The sequence below is a fragment of the Halyomorpha halys genome, unplaced genomic scaffold (assembly GCF_000696795.3).
Source record: "Halyomorpha halys isolate HHAL.00 unplaced genomic scaffold, Hhal_1.1 Scaffold134.1, whole genome shotgun sequence".
NCBI lineage: Eukaryota > Metazoa > Arthropoda > Insecta > Hemiptera > Pentatomidae > Halyomorpha > Halyomorpha halys.
In genome coordinates this window covers 1,611,607-1,626,254 of record NW_027107159.1, presented here as the reverse complement: position 1 = coordinate 1,626,254, position 14,648 = coordinate 1,611,607, and the positions used below count along the sequence as shown (strand labels likewise).

General features: G+C 28.8%; 1 protein-coding gene across 4 annotated transcripts in view; it reads left to right on the top strand.

Annotated features, from left to right (window-relative positions):
• LOC106678342 (TOX high mobility group box family member 3) overlaps positions 1–14,648 on the top strand; it is a 387,189-nt gene that overhangs the window by 350,842 nt on the left and 21,699 nt on the right. For all 4 annotated transcript variants that reach the window (XR_010842892.1, XM_014416796.3, XM_014416798.3 and 1 more), the window contains one exon: positions 2,674–2,745. Coding sequence is in view for 3 of the 4 variants with exons in the window: in XM_014416796.3 (XP_014272282.1) it covers positions 2,674–2,745 (72 nt within the window). In the remaining variant the exon portion in view is untranslated. The remainder of the gene's footprint in view (positions 1–2,673; positions 2,746–14,648) is intronic.

The following is a 14,648-nucleotide window of genomic DNA, read 5'->3' as shown; positions in this document are numbered from 1 at the left end:
CTTATTTTTGCAGTAAAAATCAACAGTTTTTTAAGGAAGGAATTTGGGCTTTACCATCTCGTTGGGAGAAGGTTACCGACTGTAACGGTGGATATTTTGATGAATAAAGGTGATTATTTGAAAATATTTATTTATTTATAATTTCCCCCAAAAAAACGACAGGACTTTTTGAATGACCTGGTATTTTCTATTTTTTTTAAAAAAATCGCATCCCTCTCGCCGCATCACTGATAGTGAGCCAGTGGAGGCTGAGCAAGTGCGCAAAAACCACAAACCTTTACATAATAGAATCAAAACTTTTTTTTTTTTTTTATTTGCAGCTGTAAATCTAGTTGACAACCAACAAATGAGCTATACTATTCAGGAATGGCTTGAAGGAGACAGGACCCATTGATGCATCCTCCTGACGTTAAGTAAATTATTTGATTACACTAGGAGGTCCCGCATCCAACTGCTCTACAGCTTACGCTGAGTTACGTCAGGGATGTGACGTGTTGCCATCTGTCGTATAAATGTATTGTAATATCCATGTAGTGTGTTGTGAAACCGTTTGTAAGTCATATGAATGTGGTCCGTTACAGTCGGAATACGTAGGTCGGTGTGAATGGTCTCGTTTGAAACGTAGAATGGTGAGTTCGTTGTCAGTCTTAAAAATTGCGATTGAAAACTTTGTATTTTCTGAATCTGTGTCTTTTTAACAGGTCTATAAATTTGACAGGCATAAGTCGTTGTATATGTTAAGTTTCTGTCTGACGGATAATTTATAACGTCTGTGTAGTATGGAATATAATTGTTTCAGTCAGACATTTTATGGATTACGTTTTGTCTTCACGCGTGGGCCATGTCGACCTTCTGTCATAGGTAAGTCCTAAATATGTTACAGTGTTTGTTTGTGGTACAGGGTGATTGTCAATCTAAACTGAAGGGCATGTTTTGTGTCATAATGCAAATGTGACATGTTGTGATTTGTTGTGATTAATCTTTATTTTCCATTGTGTGCATCAGCTCTGCATGTTGTTTAGACTATATTGTAGTGTTAGTGTGGCCTGTAAAGGGTCTGTGTTTCTCGAAATGATGCGTTGCAGTTAGTTTGTTGTCGTTTGTGAATATGTGGTACAGACTTTGTTTTTAAGACAATGTAAAAATAAACATTCATTTCATAATTTATTTTTCTAGACTGAAATTTGAACCTATTATACCATCATAAGTTAACGATTGTATAAAACAGTTATAATTTATAGAATCGCGGAAGGAATGGGAACTGCAATGATATATATATATATATATATATATATATATATATACACGTTTTTATAGAGCAAAAAATTGATCCAACATATATCTCGTTTTTATATTCCCTGCATAATTATTTTACTCACAACTTTGTAGATATTTGCGGTTTAGATTAATTATCCACTGTCTAACCAAAAAATTAATATATAATACATTAATAAAATAATTATTCAATTTTATTAGGAGCACCCATCACGTTCCTGCCTATTCTACTTTAGTTGTAGTATAATAAAAACATAACTTTCAAAATCAAGGAATTTATAAAACTTACAAATTTATGTTTAAAATTTTAAATCGGACATATCGGCCAGGCATAACGGACTAATGAACGACCTATTTTTTTTCCTAATACTTTCATTCGACATCATTCTTCTTGTGACCTCGATTTTATATTTCTTTTTTTTTTAGAAAAGGAGACCTACTTTCTCCTCCTTAACCACATTATTTAACGTTATGGCCTTAAATATTACTGGAATGATTTACAGATGAGAAAAAAGATGACCGGAAACTTTTAATGTTCTCTTTGGAAGGAGTGGATGGTAATATTTCATGAGTTTTTCTTGGATTGGATGTTTCAGTTAGTTCTCGGCTTACGTCCCGGCATCTGAATATTCTCTTGTTTTAACAGAGAACATGTTATCTGGTTAATTGAGTTGTATGAAATAATGCGCTTGTAGTTAATTTAATTTTTTTTTTAATTTGATTAGACCATTACAAAAATTACTAGACAAACTGTCTAAACTTCAAATCCAAAATTGAATATATTAACATTTGATACACATATTCCTAAATTCTGTATGATTACTGAATTAAAACATATGTATATACATAAAACAAAAATGTTTATACGCTGTATATACATACATACATATATTTATCGGTGTAACATTATATATGTGTATATACGCTGAATAAATGTTACACCGATTGTTGATTGAAAAAAAAAACTTAAAATACATTAAATATGTTTATAAATAATGATTTCTATTAAACTCACTTCTTTATAAAATTCAATTTTAGTAATATTCAAAATTTTATATTATCTAAGATAGCAAAAAAGCAGTGAAAAAATGGTTAAAATAGATTGTGTTTTACAAGTTTGAGAACGTTTTGAATTCTATATTGTCATTCCACAAAAATATTTAATTTTCAGTGAATATTAGAGGAACTATCTAACGATAGAGGTTTATTTAATAAACAAATCAGAATTTGAAAATGTTCTAGAATCTGAGGAACACAACCTATCTCTGCCTTTTTATCGCCTCTAAATATAATTAAACAATTTTTCTAAATTCTGCGAATATTTATATTTCATAAATTTGATTATAATTCATCATTAATTATTATTTATTAATTAAATAATCATTATTATGTTTACAGAGGAGTGAGAACATCGACGTGGCACTATCAGTACCAAACCACGTACATAACGGCTACGGAATGAATGAGCAGGTATGATAATGTACTTCATATTTTCAACAAGAAAATGTATGAGTGTGTATGTTTATATGTGTTCATGTAGTTAAATGATAGAAAGGAATACTATTTTTAAAATTTTATTTTCGACTTTTTAATTAATTTAATTCAATAATAATTTCTATAGACTCATATATAAGTCTATAAATACACTTATTTATAATTTTTAACTACTTTTTAATTTGAATCTTAGAGAAAATTCATGATTTTTTTCCCAAATCCTCAAGGAAATCTCTGTTACGCAAACAAAAATACAGTTAGTCAATAGGTTTATAATTTAATATATATTAACGCCTAGGACCGTCGCTCCTTGGGCGTCTTGGTGGGGCGGGTTCAGCCTGGAAGTATTGCCTTTTTTGTGTGTTATGACCGACCTCCTCTTGTTTGATTGTGACATGTACATCGACGAACCTACTCGCTATAATTGTCTTTTTGAGAAGTCAGAAAACAAGGCTAGGTAGTGGGGGTCTAACACTGTTTTCCAATCTTATATTTTTAAATTTCATAATACAGAATATTTTAGGAAATCTTTGCCTATAGACCGCTGTATAAAATTATGTTTTCCCTGTTTCTCAGATTATATTTATTTTAAGTTCTTCAATCTGGAATATTTGAACTATATTCTCCTCAATTTAATAGGTTATTAATTAATTAATTAATTAAAACAATAATTTGAGTTTTGGATATTTTATTTTATATTAAAATATTTTATTCTTCAATATTTCTAGGATATGATTTTTCATGAAAACTACCTAAGCATTAATACTTTTTTTTTTTTAATTATTCTGAAACTTCTAGAAATACCAAAAATACTGCGTCATATTTTATATAATTCTAAAAGATTATACTCAGATGAAAAGGTGAGGTAGCTCGTTAATAAGCTTGGGAAATATCAAAGGAAGATTTTAATAAAAAAAAAAAGAAGGAAGCTCTGGAAAATAAGAAAAAGAATCGCAACAAGAAACCTTTTAAAAACGCATTCACTACTCATTAATTTTTTTTATTTATGACCCTGGGTAATTTTTAATCATAAAGGAAAAAAACATTAAAAAAGAATTTAATAAATAAATAAGAGGAAAGAGCTATTAAAACATGTCTCGTTTGATAAAAGGGATTTTTAATTGCTCCCAGTTCCACATTATAAATACAAATAAATTTCATTTAATAACCATAAAGTTGTTTGAAGGATTTTAAAGTTTGTTTCACTGGGATTGGGGGGGGGGGAGAGAGGATGGGGGGAGTTTGTTAATTTTTGTCAGTCGGTTTTAAAATGTAAATTGGCCTGGAAAAGGTTCACGGAGCTCCTTTGTACAAACAAATTTTTAATTAAATCCCGTCCGATCTATTCTATAAAGGACTGGAACATTTAAATGTTTGCCCAGCGGAATAGGGAGGTCTGGCAGACGGTTTTCAACTTGATTGGAGTATTAAGTTTTTACTTCATTTCGGATTTGATCTCGATTTGACTTATGAAGCGGCCATATTGGCTTCCTCATACATCCTGGAAAGGAGCAGTATGGAGTAGCGATCGTTGGCAAGGTTTAGAGTCACTCTCATTTATATTTCATCTTTACCAATTCCCTTTAGGCTCTCCTTTTTACTATTTTCAATCTTATCTTCCTCCTCTATTCTTCCCTTTGAGTAACTGTTTTTTTACTGCCTCTTCTTCTTGAATTTTTTATTAATCTACTCCTTACTTCATCTCCTCTTGTAGTCATTTCTTTAGTCAATCTCCCCAGGTTATGTACGTATAACATTTAACTGAGGATAGGAATTCTGCTCGTGTTTTTCTTTATAACAACTTTAAAACGGAATACGTTCCTTCTTTTTATTTTGGGAACAAAACGCCCTCGGATGGAAAATGAGATAAGAATACCACATGCGGTTGGCAATAAGGTTTTAAACTAGCATTTAATTGCGTTTATATGGATAATTTAATTTTAACTTTCATTTTGATTATTCAGAATAATTAACTACCTCTCATTGTTTGCCATAAAAAAAAAAAAATTAATATAATATATAGAAAATGTTATTATTAATTAGAGGAGAAAATAAATATTGTCCAGTTTCGATGGCTGTTATGGCAATACTAGTATTCATGATGTGTTAAATGCAAAATGTTTTACCATGTAAAATATTATAGTACAGGAATTATGAGCAGCCATATTTAAAGTCATGTTAAATGTTAAATGCATAAGAGATCCTAGTGGATTTTCTGAGCAACTTGTTTTATAACCTTTTCTTCCTAAACTTCATGTTATTCTTTACTTCTAAGTTTTGATTAAAGTAATTTATTACAACATGCCTAAAGTTAATGAAAAGTAGAAGTAGTGTAAAAGTTTGACTACTGAGTGCCTTGTTGATCTTCTGAGTTGTGAGGAAGAGAATCAAGATGAGCTAATTGACAACTTTATTACATTATAATTATTGTCACCCATTGCTTTATTAGTTTTAAAAACATCCAAAACAATACTAACACAATTAAAGCACAAAATACGAGCAAGGAACCTAACAGGACAACAAATAATACAGTGAACTCAGCTGGTCTGTTGCGTGACGTCATTCTCCATTTAACAGACTCAGCCATGTTCATGTTATATCGCTTTAACATGGTAAAGGAAGGAAATATTTCTCCATTTAACATAAGTTTTTCCTTGTTAAACTAAAGATCATGAATACCCCTCGTCTTGGTCGAAAAAAAAAAAAAACAGACTCTCAACCATGTAATATGTTATATCTTTTTAATATGGTAATAGAAGGAAATATTTCTACCAAGATAACAACCAATAAATAAAACGATATACAGAATGAGAAAATAACTAACATTATGGATACATAAATAGTGTTGAAAGACATGAATAGTTTAAGTATTATGAGAAGAAACATGCCGTGAGATTAATATTAAAATTAAGTATAAAGAAATAACAATAATAAAATAAATATGAAAATCTAATTAGTGAATATGACAAAATGAAAATTATTTAATATAATGAGAGAAATGAGAAATAAAACGTATATATAGGTAATTAAATATGTAGTTAAAATAACAGGATCAAGAAAATAAAAATATAAAGTTATATAATCCAAAATAAAGAATAAAAATAAAGAAACAAAGAAATATAAAGATTTTAATTTAATAATAATAACTTAAAATCAAAGTTATGGAAAAGAAGATAGAAGAAAATAACTAACATTATGGACACATACATAGTGCTCAAAGACATGAATAGTTTAAGTATTATAAGAAGATAAAGGTTGGATGAGAAGAGTAATATTACAATTATTATGTAATATAAGTAAAACATTAGAATAAAGATATCAAATATAAAGTTAAATAAGACAAAAGAAGTAATTAGTAATTATGTTATTTCTTTATTCTTGTACTTTACTTACATATTTAATTAATTACATATATTTTCTTTATCATTTTTTTCTATGACTTTAATTTTAAATTATTATTATTTTAAAACTAAGATATCCATATTTCTTTATTTCTTTTGGATTATATAACATTATATTTTTACTTCCTTAATGCTGTAATTTTACTTACATACTTAATTACCTATAAATATGTTTTACTTTCCACTTCTTTCATTATTTTATTTTAAATAATTTTCATTTTGTACATGAATTTACTAACTAGATTTTCTTGTGCATTTTATTATTGTTATTTTCTCTTACTTAATTTTAATATTACTGTTCTCATACAGCCTTTTTCTTATTATAATCCTTAAACTATTCATGTCTTTCAACACTATTTATGTATCTATATTGTTGGTTATTTTCTTATTTTATAATCATTCTGTATATCGTTTTTTCATTGGTTGTTATCTTCTTTTTGCCCTGATGATTTGCAATTCTGTTTCGGCCAGAATACGTTGGCACTAATAAATACGTTTTTATTTGTATATTTGTATTCTCCACTGACCACATCCCAGCCATCTTCTCGTAATATAAATCCGGGATAAACTATTGACTCATCATTATATATTAAATACATGCCCAGGGGCAGTACTGTCATCCAGAAAAATAAAGAAATTTAAGTTTTGAAACTTTCAATGATTATTAAAAAAAACTCAATGTCTTTTCAAAGTTGGTTGCTAAGTGAAAGTTGTGTGGTTTTTTTTTTTTATTATGTATGTATGTGTTCGTCTGAGGTTGTGACGTAATTATTCATAGACTTGATTACAATAGTAACTATTTATATGGGCCTTTAATAAATAAATTCTCATTGCGAAGCTCTTGTAATTGAGGAAGATTAGATTTTTTTTCTCTTCTGAACCCCTCCATCAAGTTGTAAAGCGACAACCCTCCTTTCACTTGAATGGTCCTTAGGGACTATCAATTCCCTACTTCCTTCCTACTCTTGCCAAAGGTGTTAAGAAAACTCTTCTTGTCGTGGTCAGGAATCGAATCCTCTTTTTTTCTGATAGCCAAATTTGCCTTTGAGGTGAGATAATAATTAGTTTAATCTGAAAATCGTTGATTGACCGTGTGTAATATATATATATATATATAAAAGGAAAGCGGTGTAAATGCGGTCAAAATAGTAATTAAACTATTCGCCTCACTTTGCAGGGCTTCCTCAGAGCTAAAATAACATGAAATACAAGTAAACTAAGGTATGGCCAAAAATGATTATATTAATTTTTTTAAATGCTGAAAAGGAAAAACTCCCAAATAGAATATAAACTATTCTATATTTTGCTAATACAACGTTTCGGTACAATTATCCCATACTCATGGTGAAAGACAATAATTTAAATAATGTAGTTATAAAATAATTTTAAACTATAAGTGTCATGATGACATGATTTCAAAATGGTAATCGAAAAAATGACAAATATGATTACAAGATATGCATATAACATATTGATAAAAATTGTTAATAAGAATAATTTAATTCTTGCAATTTTAGGATACAATGGTGCATGAGTGTCCCGAAACGTTGTAAAAACAAAATATAGAATAGTTTATATTCTATTTGGAAGTTTTTTTTACCTCAACAATTTAAAAAAATTATTTAAAATATGTAAAAGTTTATAAAAAAAGAAATTAATTTTTTCCTTTTTCATATAAACTTTCAGATATTTTAAATCATTTTTATCCATACCTTAGTTTATTTTTATTTCATGTTATCTATTCTCTTACTTTAAGTCGTTAGTATCTTTTAGCCTTGGGGAAGCCCCACAAAGTGGGGCGAAACGCTAGCTCACAATAAATAGTTTAATTACTCATAAATAAATAATAATTAATGGTATTAAATAGTTAAAAAAAAAGTATAAATGCCTGCCTAATCGTAATTTATTATAAACAAAAAGTGTTCATGAAAAGCTACCTACTAATGTTAAACTCAACATGGGGCAGAATGGCAACCATTATGAAAGAATATTAGTTTTCCTGGGGAAAATGTGAAATGGTTTTCCCTCTTTCCCGGTGAACCTGTTTTGCTGACTCTCAATGAGAGAGGTCATATATTAAGCCGACGTCATTGAAAAAAGCCGATACGAAAGATTAATGGAAGTTGGTATTCTGTGCAGAAGGGTCCGTACTGCGCAGCCGTGGATGTTACCCGAAAACAACCGAGAATTACCGATTGTAAAATAAATTTAAAAAACTAATGAAACACTTTTCGTGCCAACTTTCTATATGTCTAGTTAATTAAAACTAATTTAATATTTTTTTTCATATTTCAATAACTCTTTAATTGGTTATTAATATATATTTGAATATATTTAATATATGGTTATAAATTTATTAATATATGTTTTCTTTAAGGGCTGCTTAAGGGGATTGCACAACTAAGATGCATAACTATAATTTATTACGATTCTATTACCTCAGTTATATTTACCGGCTGCAAAAATACTTCACTTCGAAGACACTTTTACTCAAAGTTTCTGCGTAATACTGGTTTAAATTTCTATTGTCTGATAATGTGGGATAGGGTTGATAACCAATTTTTTAAATTAAAATAATCAATATTAATTGAGATAAATAAGTTATTAATCATTAAATATTTTTAGTTAATAAATAAAAATATAATTTCCCTTATAGTTGTATTGGTTAATTGACTATATTATTCCTGTGTATATTTTAGAAAGTATTATGAGTATTATGGAATTTTAAATTGAGTTTTTTAATTTAGAAAGGCTAATGATTTCACAATTGTCAATTAAAATATTTTAATTAAAGCTGTTAATAGATTGTCTTTGTATAATGGCCAGGTTGGCCTGAAGGTTGGGAATCTAAAATTAATTAATGAAGAGTTTTTGAGCCTAAATGGATCTAATTTATGATAATTGATAACATGTATTGACAATAAATAACTTAATTTTTTTTCTTACAGTAAAATAAAAGAATAAAAGCTGTAAAAAAATAACGTTTCAATCCTTGGAAAACTATTTCTCTTGAGCCTTGACATTTTAACGAAATTATACAAACTATCCTAACATTGTAAAAGGCAGCTCAGGAAATATTTTATCAATCTCTGATTTATTACATCGTATTGGAAAAAAATTCCCAATGCCAAATAGCAATGATTTTTTTTGTATACCTAAACTAGCGCGTAGTTTACATGTTACATGCTTGTATATACAAACAAACCAATTTTACAAAACTAAATCTATTTATTGTAGGAAGATAGGCCGCGTGGCGGTCAATAAAGGTATCAAAATAGTAAAAGAAAAATATTGTTAACTAACGCCAGGGCTTCGTCAGGGCTAAATGAAAAACAAGATACAAACATTGTAAGAATTGACAAAACATTAAAATAAATATACAGATAAAATAAAAAATAAAAGAAATAAACCAATTTTTTTTTTTGCTTATAAAATATATAAAGAAATAATTTAAGGAAGAATACATATAGGATAACAAGAAACTTGTTACTAATAATTCTAAACAAAAAATTTGAGTAATAAATTGTAGAAAAACATTCCTTCGAACTAGTTATAAATGTGGTAAAGTACTTTACCAACAATCTACTTAATACGGTCAACTATCTTCTCCCAATATAAATCTATTTATATGAAATTTATTTTAGGCGAAGCTAAATTTTTTAAAATTATATGCAAGATTATTTCACCATTTTAATTTACAAATAAAACGTTATACTTTTCGGTTTATAAGCCATCTTCAGGAACGCTAAAAATTCAAAAATATATAATTATATGATACCATTAATTATCACATAATTATATTATATCATTACTTATCATATTATATAATTTTATGATATCATTAAAAAAAATTATAAATCTTTACCGCTACAACCCATGAAGGGTCAGGGGTTCAATACTTTGTAAAGAAGTACTGTTACTAGACCAACGGTTGTCCAAGGAGGTGATTTGGTCAGAATCACGCTCGACCGCCAGATTTTTACCCAATTAAGGGTACACAATTTAAAGAGGCTGGGTGGGCGCCAGGAGGGCTCCAGAACCCACATGTTTTGGACTCAATTTAGGATTATATTACAAAATGAGATAGAAGTACAAAATAAAAATAAGATATAAGTGATATATCAATAGTTAACAATTAATTATAGATAATTTTTTAGTAATAATTATATATTTTTGAATTTTTAAAGTGAGGATGGTGTCCTGAAGATGACATGTAAGCTTTTTGTAAGCAACATCGGTTTGTTTGTAAATTAAAATTGGTGAAATAATATAGCTTTTAAAACTGAATATTTTTTATTTTAATTCCTTTAGATTTATTTTGTTTTGCAATTTTTAATATGCTTTGTGTTATCTTTTTTTTCATGACAACGGCAACATATTTCTGTAATAATTTTTTTTTGTAAAATAAAATTGGTGAAAATATCTTCCTTTTTAAACTAATTATTAATTATTATATTTTTTTACTAAATAATTAAAAAACACTATCCAAATTATAGTCTCAAAACATTTATTTCATTTACACGTCCAATGTTTCGGCCAATCCGGCCATCTTCAGGGACAATCTATTACAAAAATTTTTCATTATTTGTATGATCCTACAATCCATTCAATTATTTAACATTATTATTTATAATTTACCTTACCTTAATTTACTATGAGACATATCATTTAACTATTTTAAAAAAACTCCATACAGGCTATTCTGCCTGTATTAAATTATAATTTATTAAGATTTAGTTTTGTAATTTTTACCATTTTTTGTGTTATTATCTTTTTTTTACATGATAACAGTACTTTTTATATTGTAATATTGTGCTAGCAATACAAAATATTCCTAAATAGAATTCACAATTTTCCCTAGACCCTATTATTATGGTTCATGGTCAATTAAGAGTTTTTATCTTTCGTTCATATATAAATATGCATCATTTATATATTATGAAATTAAATATGAAGCTTTTTTTGTAAAATAAAATTGGTTAAATAATCTTTCTGTTTATACTAAATATTTTTTTTTTAATGTCTTTACATTTGGTATTACAATTTTTAATATTCTTTGTGTTATTATTTTATTTTATTTTTTATACATGACAATTGCAGCATCTTGTATTATAATATTGCGCTAGAAATACAAAATATTCGTAAATAGAATACACAATTTTCCTTTTCTTCCTCGGATTTGCCCACTCATATTATAAGTCATGATCAGGGCTAGAACCTATTATTATGGTTAATGATCAATTCAGAGTTTCTATTTTTAGTTCGTACATAAATATGATCCATTTGTATATTAAAAGATTATATTTCTACTCCAAGAACAGAAATAAGGGTAGATTCTTTCTTATAATATTTTATATATATGTATTTTTTTTTAATATGAAGTAATTTAATTGATCGTTCATCATTGAGTCGGTAGAAGAGACATTGTTTGAGGAACTCGACAAAATGGGAGGCTAAAAGACACAACAGGTTGGCCGGAGGTTTACGGGCGGTGTTAAAGGCTTTAGTGGCCCTTTGCGACCAGAGAGGCCTGTCAAAACATTCCCATTCCTATCTTTGCCACTCGTTTAGTAATCAGGGTAACCTCTTTGGCAATGTTCCTTTGGGAATCATACTTTTAAACCAAAAACTTTCTCATGTGCGTCTTCAGCATTTCATTTTAAGCAGATATTAATAACCAAACATATTTGGTTTCCTTTATTGTCAATTAATTGTTGGAAGGAAGCATGGATATAAAAAGGACCACTATAAATCCCAAAAAGAGCCTTTTTGAACCAAGCAGGGGCAAATTAGAGAATTTATTTTCTCATTAATTTGGTTTATAAATGAAATAAACAAAATACTCCTTCGAATCATTATTTTATTAAATAAACATTTGAAAAGTAACAAACACTTAAATTTTTTTTTTAATTATTTACAAGAATTGTTCATTCAAGAAGGCGAGAATTCTTACAAATGCGTTATGTATCTCAAAAATGCAATAGTAATAATTTTTATTAAATCATTCAATGCATAAGAAATGTTTCCAATCACAATTTATAATGCAAGTTGTAATAATAAACATATGTAATAGATATTTATCTAGTAACAATTTTATGGTTTTTTTTATTGTTGTTGAATTTGCCAGAACCTGATACCAACCTTCAAATATTAACATTCATACCACCTCAACTCATTTTTTTTTTTAATGGCAATTCTCAGCGAAGGTGATGTTCGCCTATGCACTAACTGACCTCTCGGGCCCATTACTAATACCATCATATCAATACTAGAATAAATAAACTGATTTCATAGCAATAGCTCATAGGAAAAATTATATACATATTTTTACTCGATAACGGTAAGTGATATTAATTCGTGATAAAGATAAAGTAAATACGTAAAATTAGTTTTTTGTATTCGTACATATTTGTTTTCTAAAGGTAATCAAATATTTCCCGAATGTGAGGGCCCCAAACTTATTTGTTTCTAACCTGGCTTCTCCTTCATCACCTGGTAATCGTTTGATAAGAAGATGACCCAAGATCTCTTCTAGAAATGTTACTGGTTTTTTTATAAAGATTGCATAATTAAATCTCACTATTCCATGTAACTTCTGATTTAAAAAATAGGTACCTAACTGTTCAAAGACAGATGACTGATTGAGGCTGAACATGTCGACCCTACAAAACAACCGCGGGGCTAGAAACTGTACTAATTTAGCCTTCACGGGCTGTGGAGAAACGGCTCAGGACTCCCCTTGGAGGAACTTTACCCATCGCTGAGACAATAACAAATCCCCTCTTTTTTCATAGAAGTTTACAAAGCCTGACAGGATTTCGGGTAAAAGAAAAGTGGTTAGAGGGGAGGGGGCGGCGGAAGTTGCCTCAGCGGATTAATATTGAGATGGCAACTGATACAGACAACTTGAACAAGAGCTAACTACTTGTCGAATACACTTTAGGGATCTGTTGCTAATACCTGTTCCAACTTGCTTATCGATTCATCTAAGGATAATTAATTGTTTGTCAATATCCCTTTTAGCTATAATTATTGATCAATTTTACCCTAATTTAGCTTAACCTATTTCCAAGAATTCGCTCCCGTTCTCTTCCTCCTTAATCTGGTACGCAATCAATGTCGACAATAAATCCATAATTTTGTGCGACTCTCGCAGAATTAATGAAAATACTTTCCTATTTAATTATAGTATTTAAAATAAATTTACTAATTTAATTAATAATTTTAGTAAACTTAAATTAAAATAATTTAAAAAAGTTTAATAAACTTAATTAATAAAACTTCACTAATTTCATGGCATACCCTCAGGCTATAACTAGACTATACCACCTTAGCTGGACTGATATCAACACCTTATAATGCCACAAGGCAAACAGAGGAAGAAGACTCAGTAAAGTATATATAATACATTTCATGTATTATATTTATATAAATTACTAATTACTACTTATATTTTAATGAAGGATATTTAAAAAAAACAAAAATAAAATTTCCTAATCTGTGATGATTCACCATTAAAAAAAATTCAAGAGTTTATTTTTTTCTTTTTGGCCAAATTTATAGTCAGTTAGTTCTTGCGATTATGCTTCGTGCTTCAAACATTTCTTATTAACAATATATATTTTTTTTAAAATATTAAAAAAAAAAATTAAATCTGTTCCACAACAACTCATGAAGAGTCAGTGTGCAGTAGTTTGTAAGGAAGTCCGATTACTAAACCAACGGTTGTGCCATGATTTGGTCAGAATCCCATCTCATATCACTAGATCTTGACCACGCTGTCCTTTAGTAATTTAGTAGTCTAATTTATGGCAGATCTCCAAATCTGATTTTGGTACCATTCGTCATTTTTGTGATTTTTGTTGGAATATCTTCTTTAATTAATTTATCATCTCTCAAGAACTATATTATAAATCTTTCACCATCTACTATCTCTTATTTACTTATACATATATTATTACATTCTTATATATTAATGATCATTTTCGTTAACTTTCAATTAATTGGTTTTCGTAAATTAGGGATGAGAGTCAACTTTCAATTTTATGCATTAATTTTTTTTTCATGCAAATCATACATCGACGGCTTGATATAGTTTATTGTGTCTTTACAAGTTGATAGGTTCAATTTCAACCCTTAACACAAACATTCGTGAAAATGGACAACAAAGCGGCGGGAGAAACAATGTCCCGAATACACTGTTTCACACTTCCCGTTTTCAAATGAGTCCGGAAATTACAAAAGCTGCCCCCTGAGAGCCAACTTCCTCAGACCCACTAATGCCGCCCCATAGTGGACATCAGAAGGGTAGTTGGAGTATCTCTTTTCAACGAGTCACTGTGTACTGTCAGCATAACCTTTGGACCCATCTTACTGATACTTATGAAGTTTCGGCCCAACTAGACTAATCCTTAATGCTGTCCTAACTGACGAGAACCCTGTCATAGCGCCATTAAAATAAATAAAATAATGAGTATA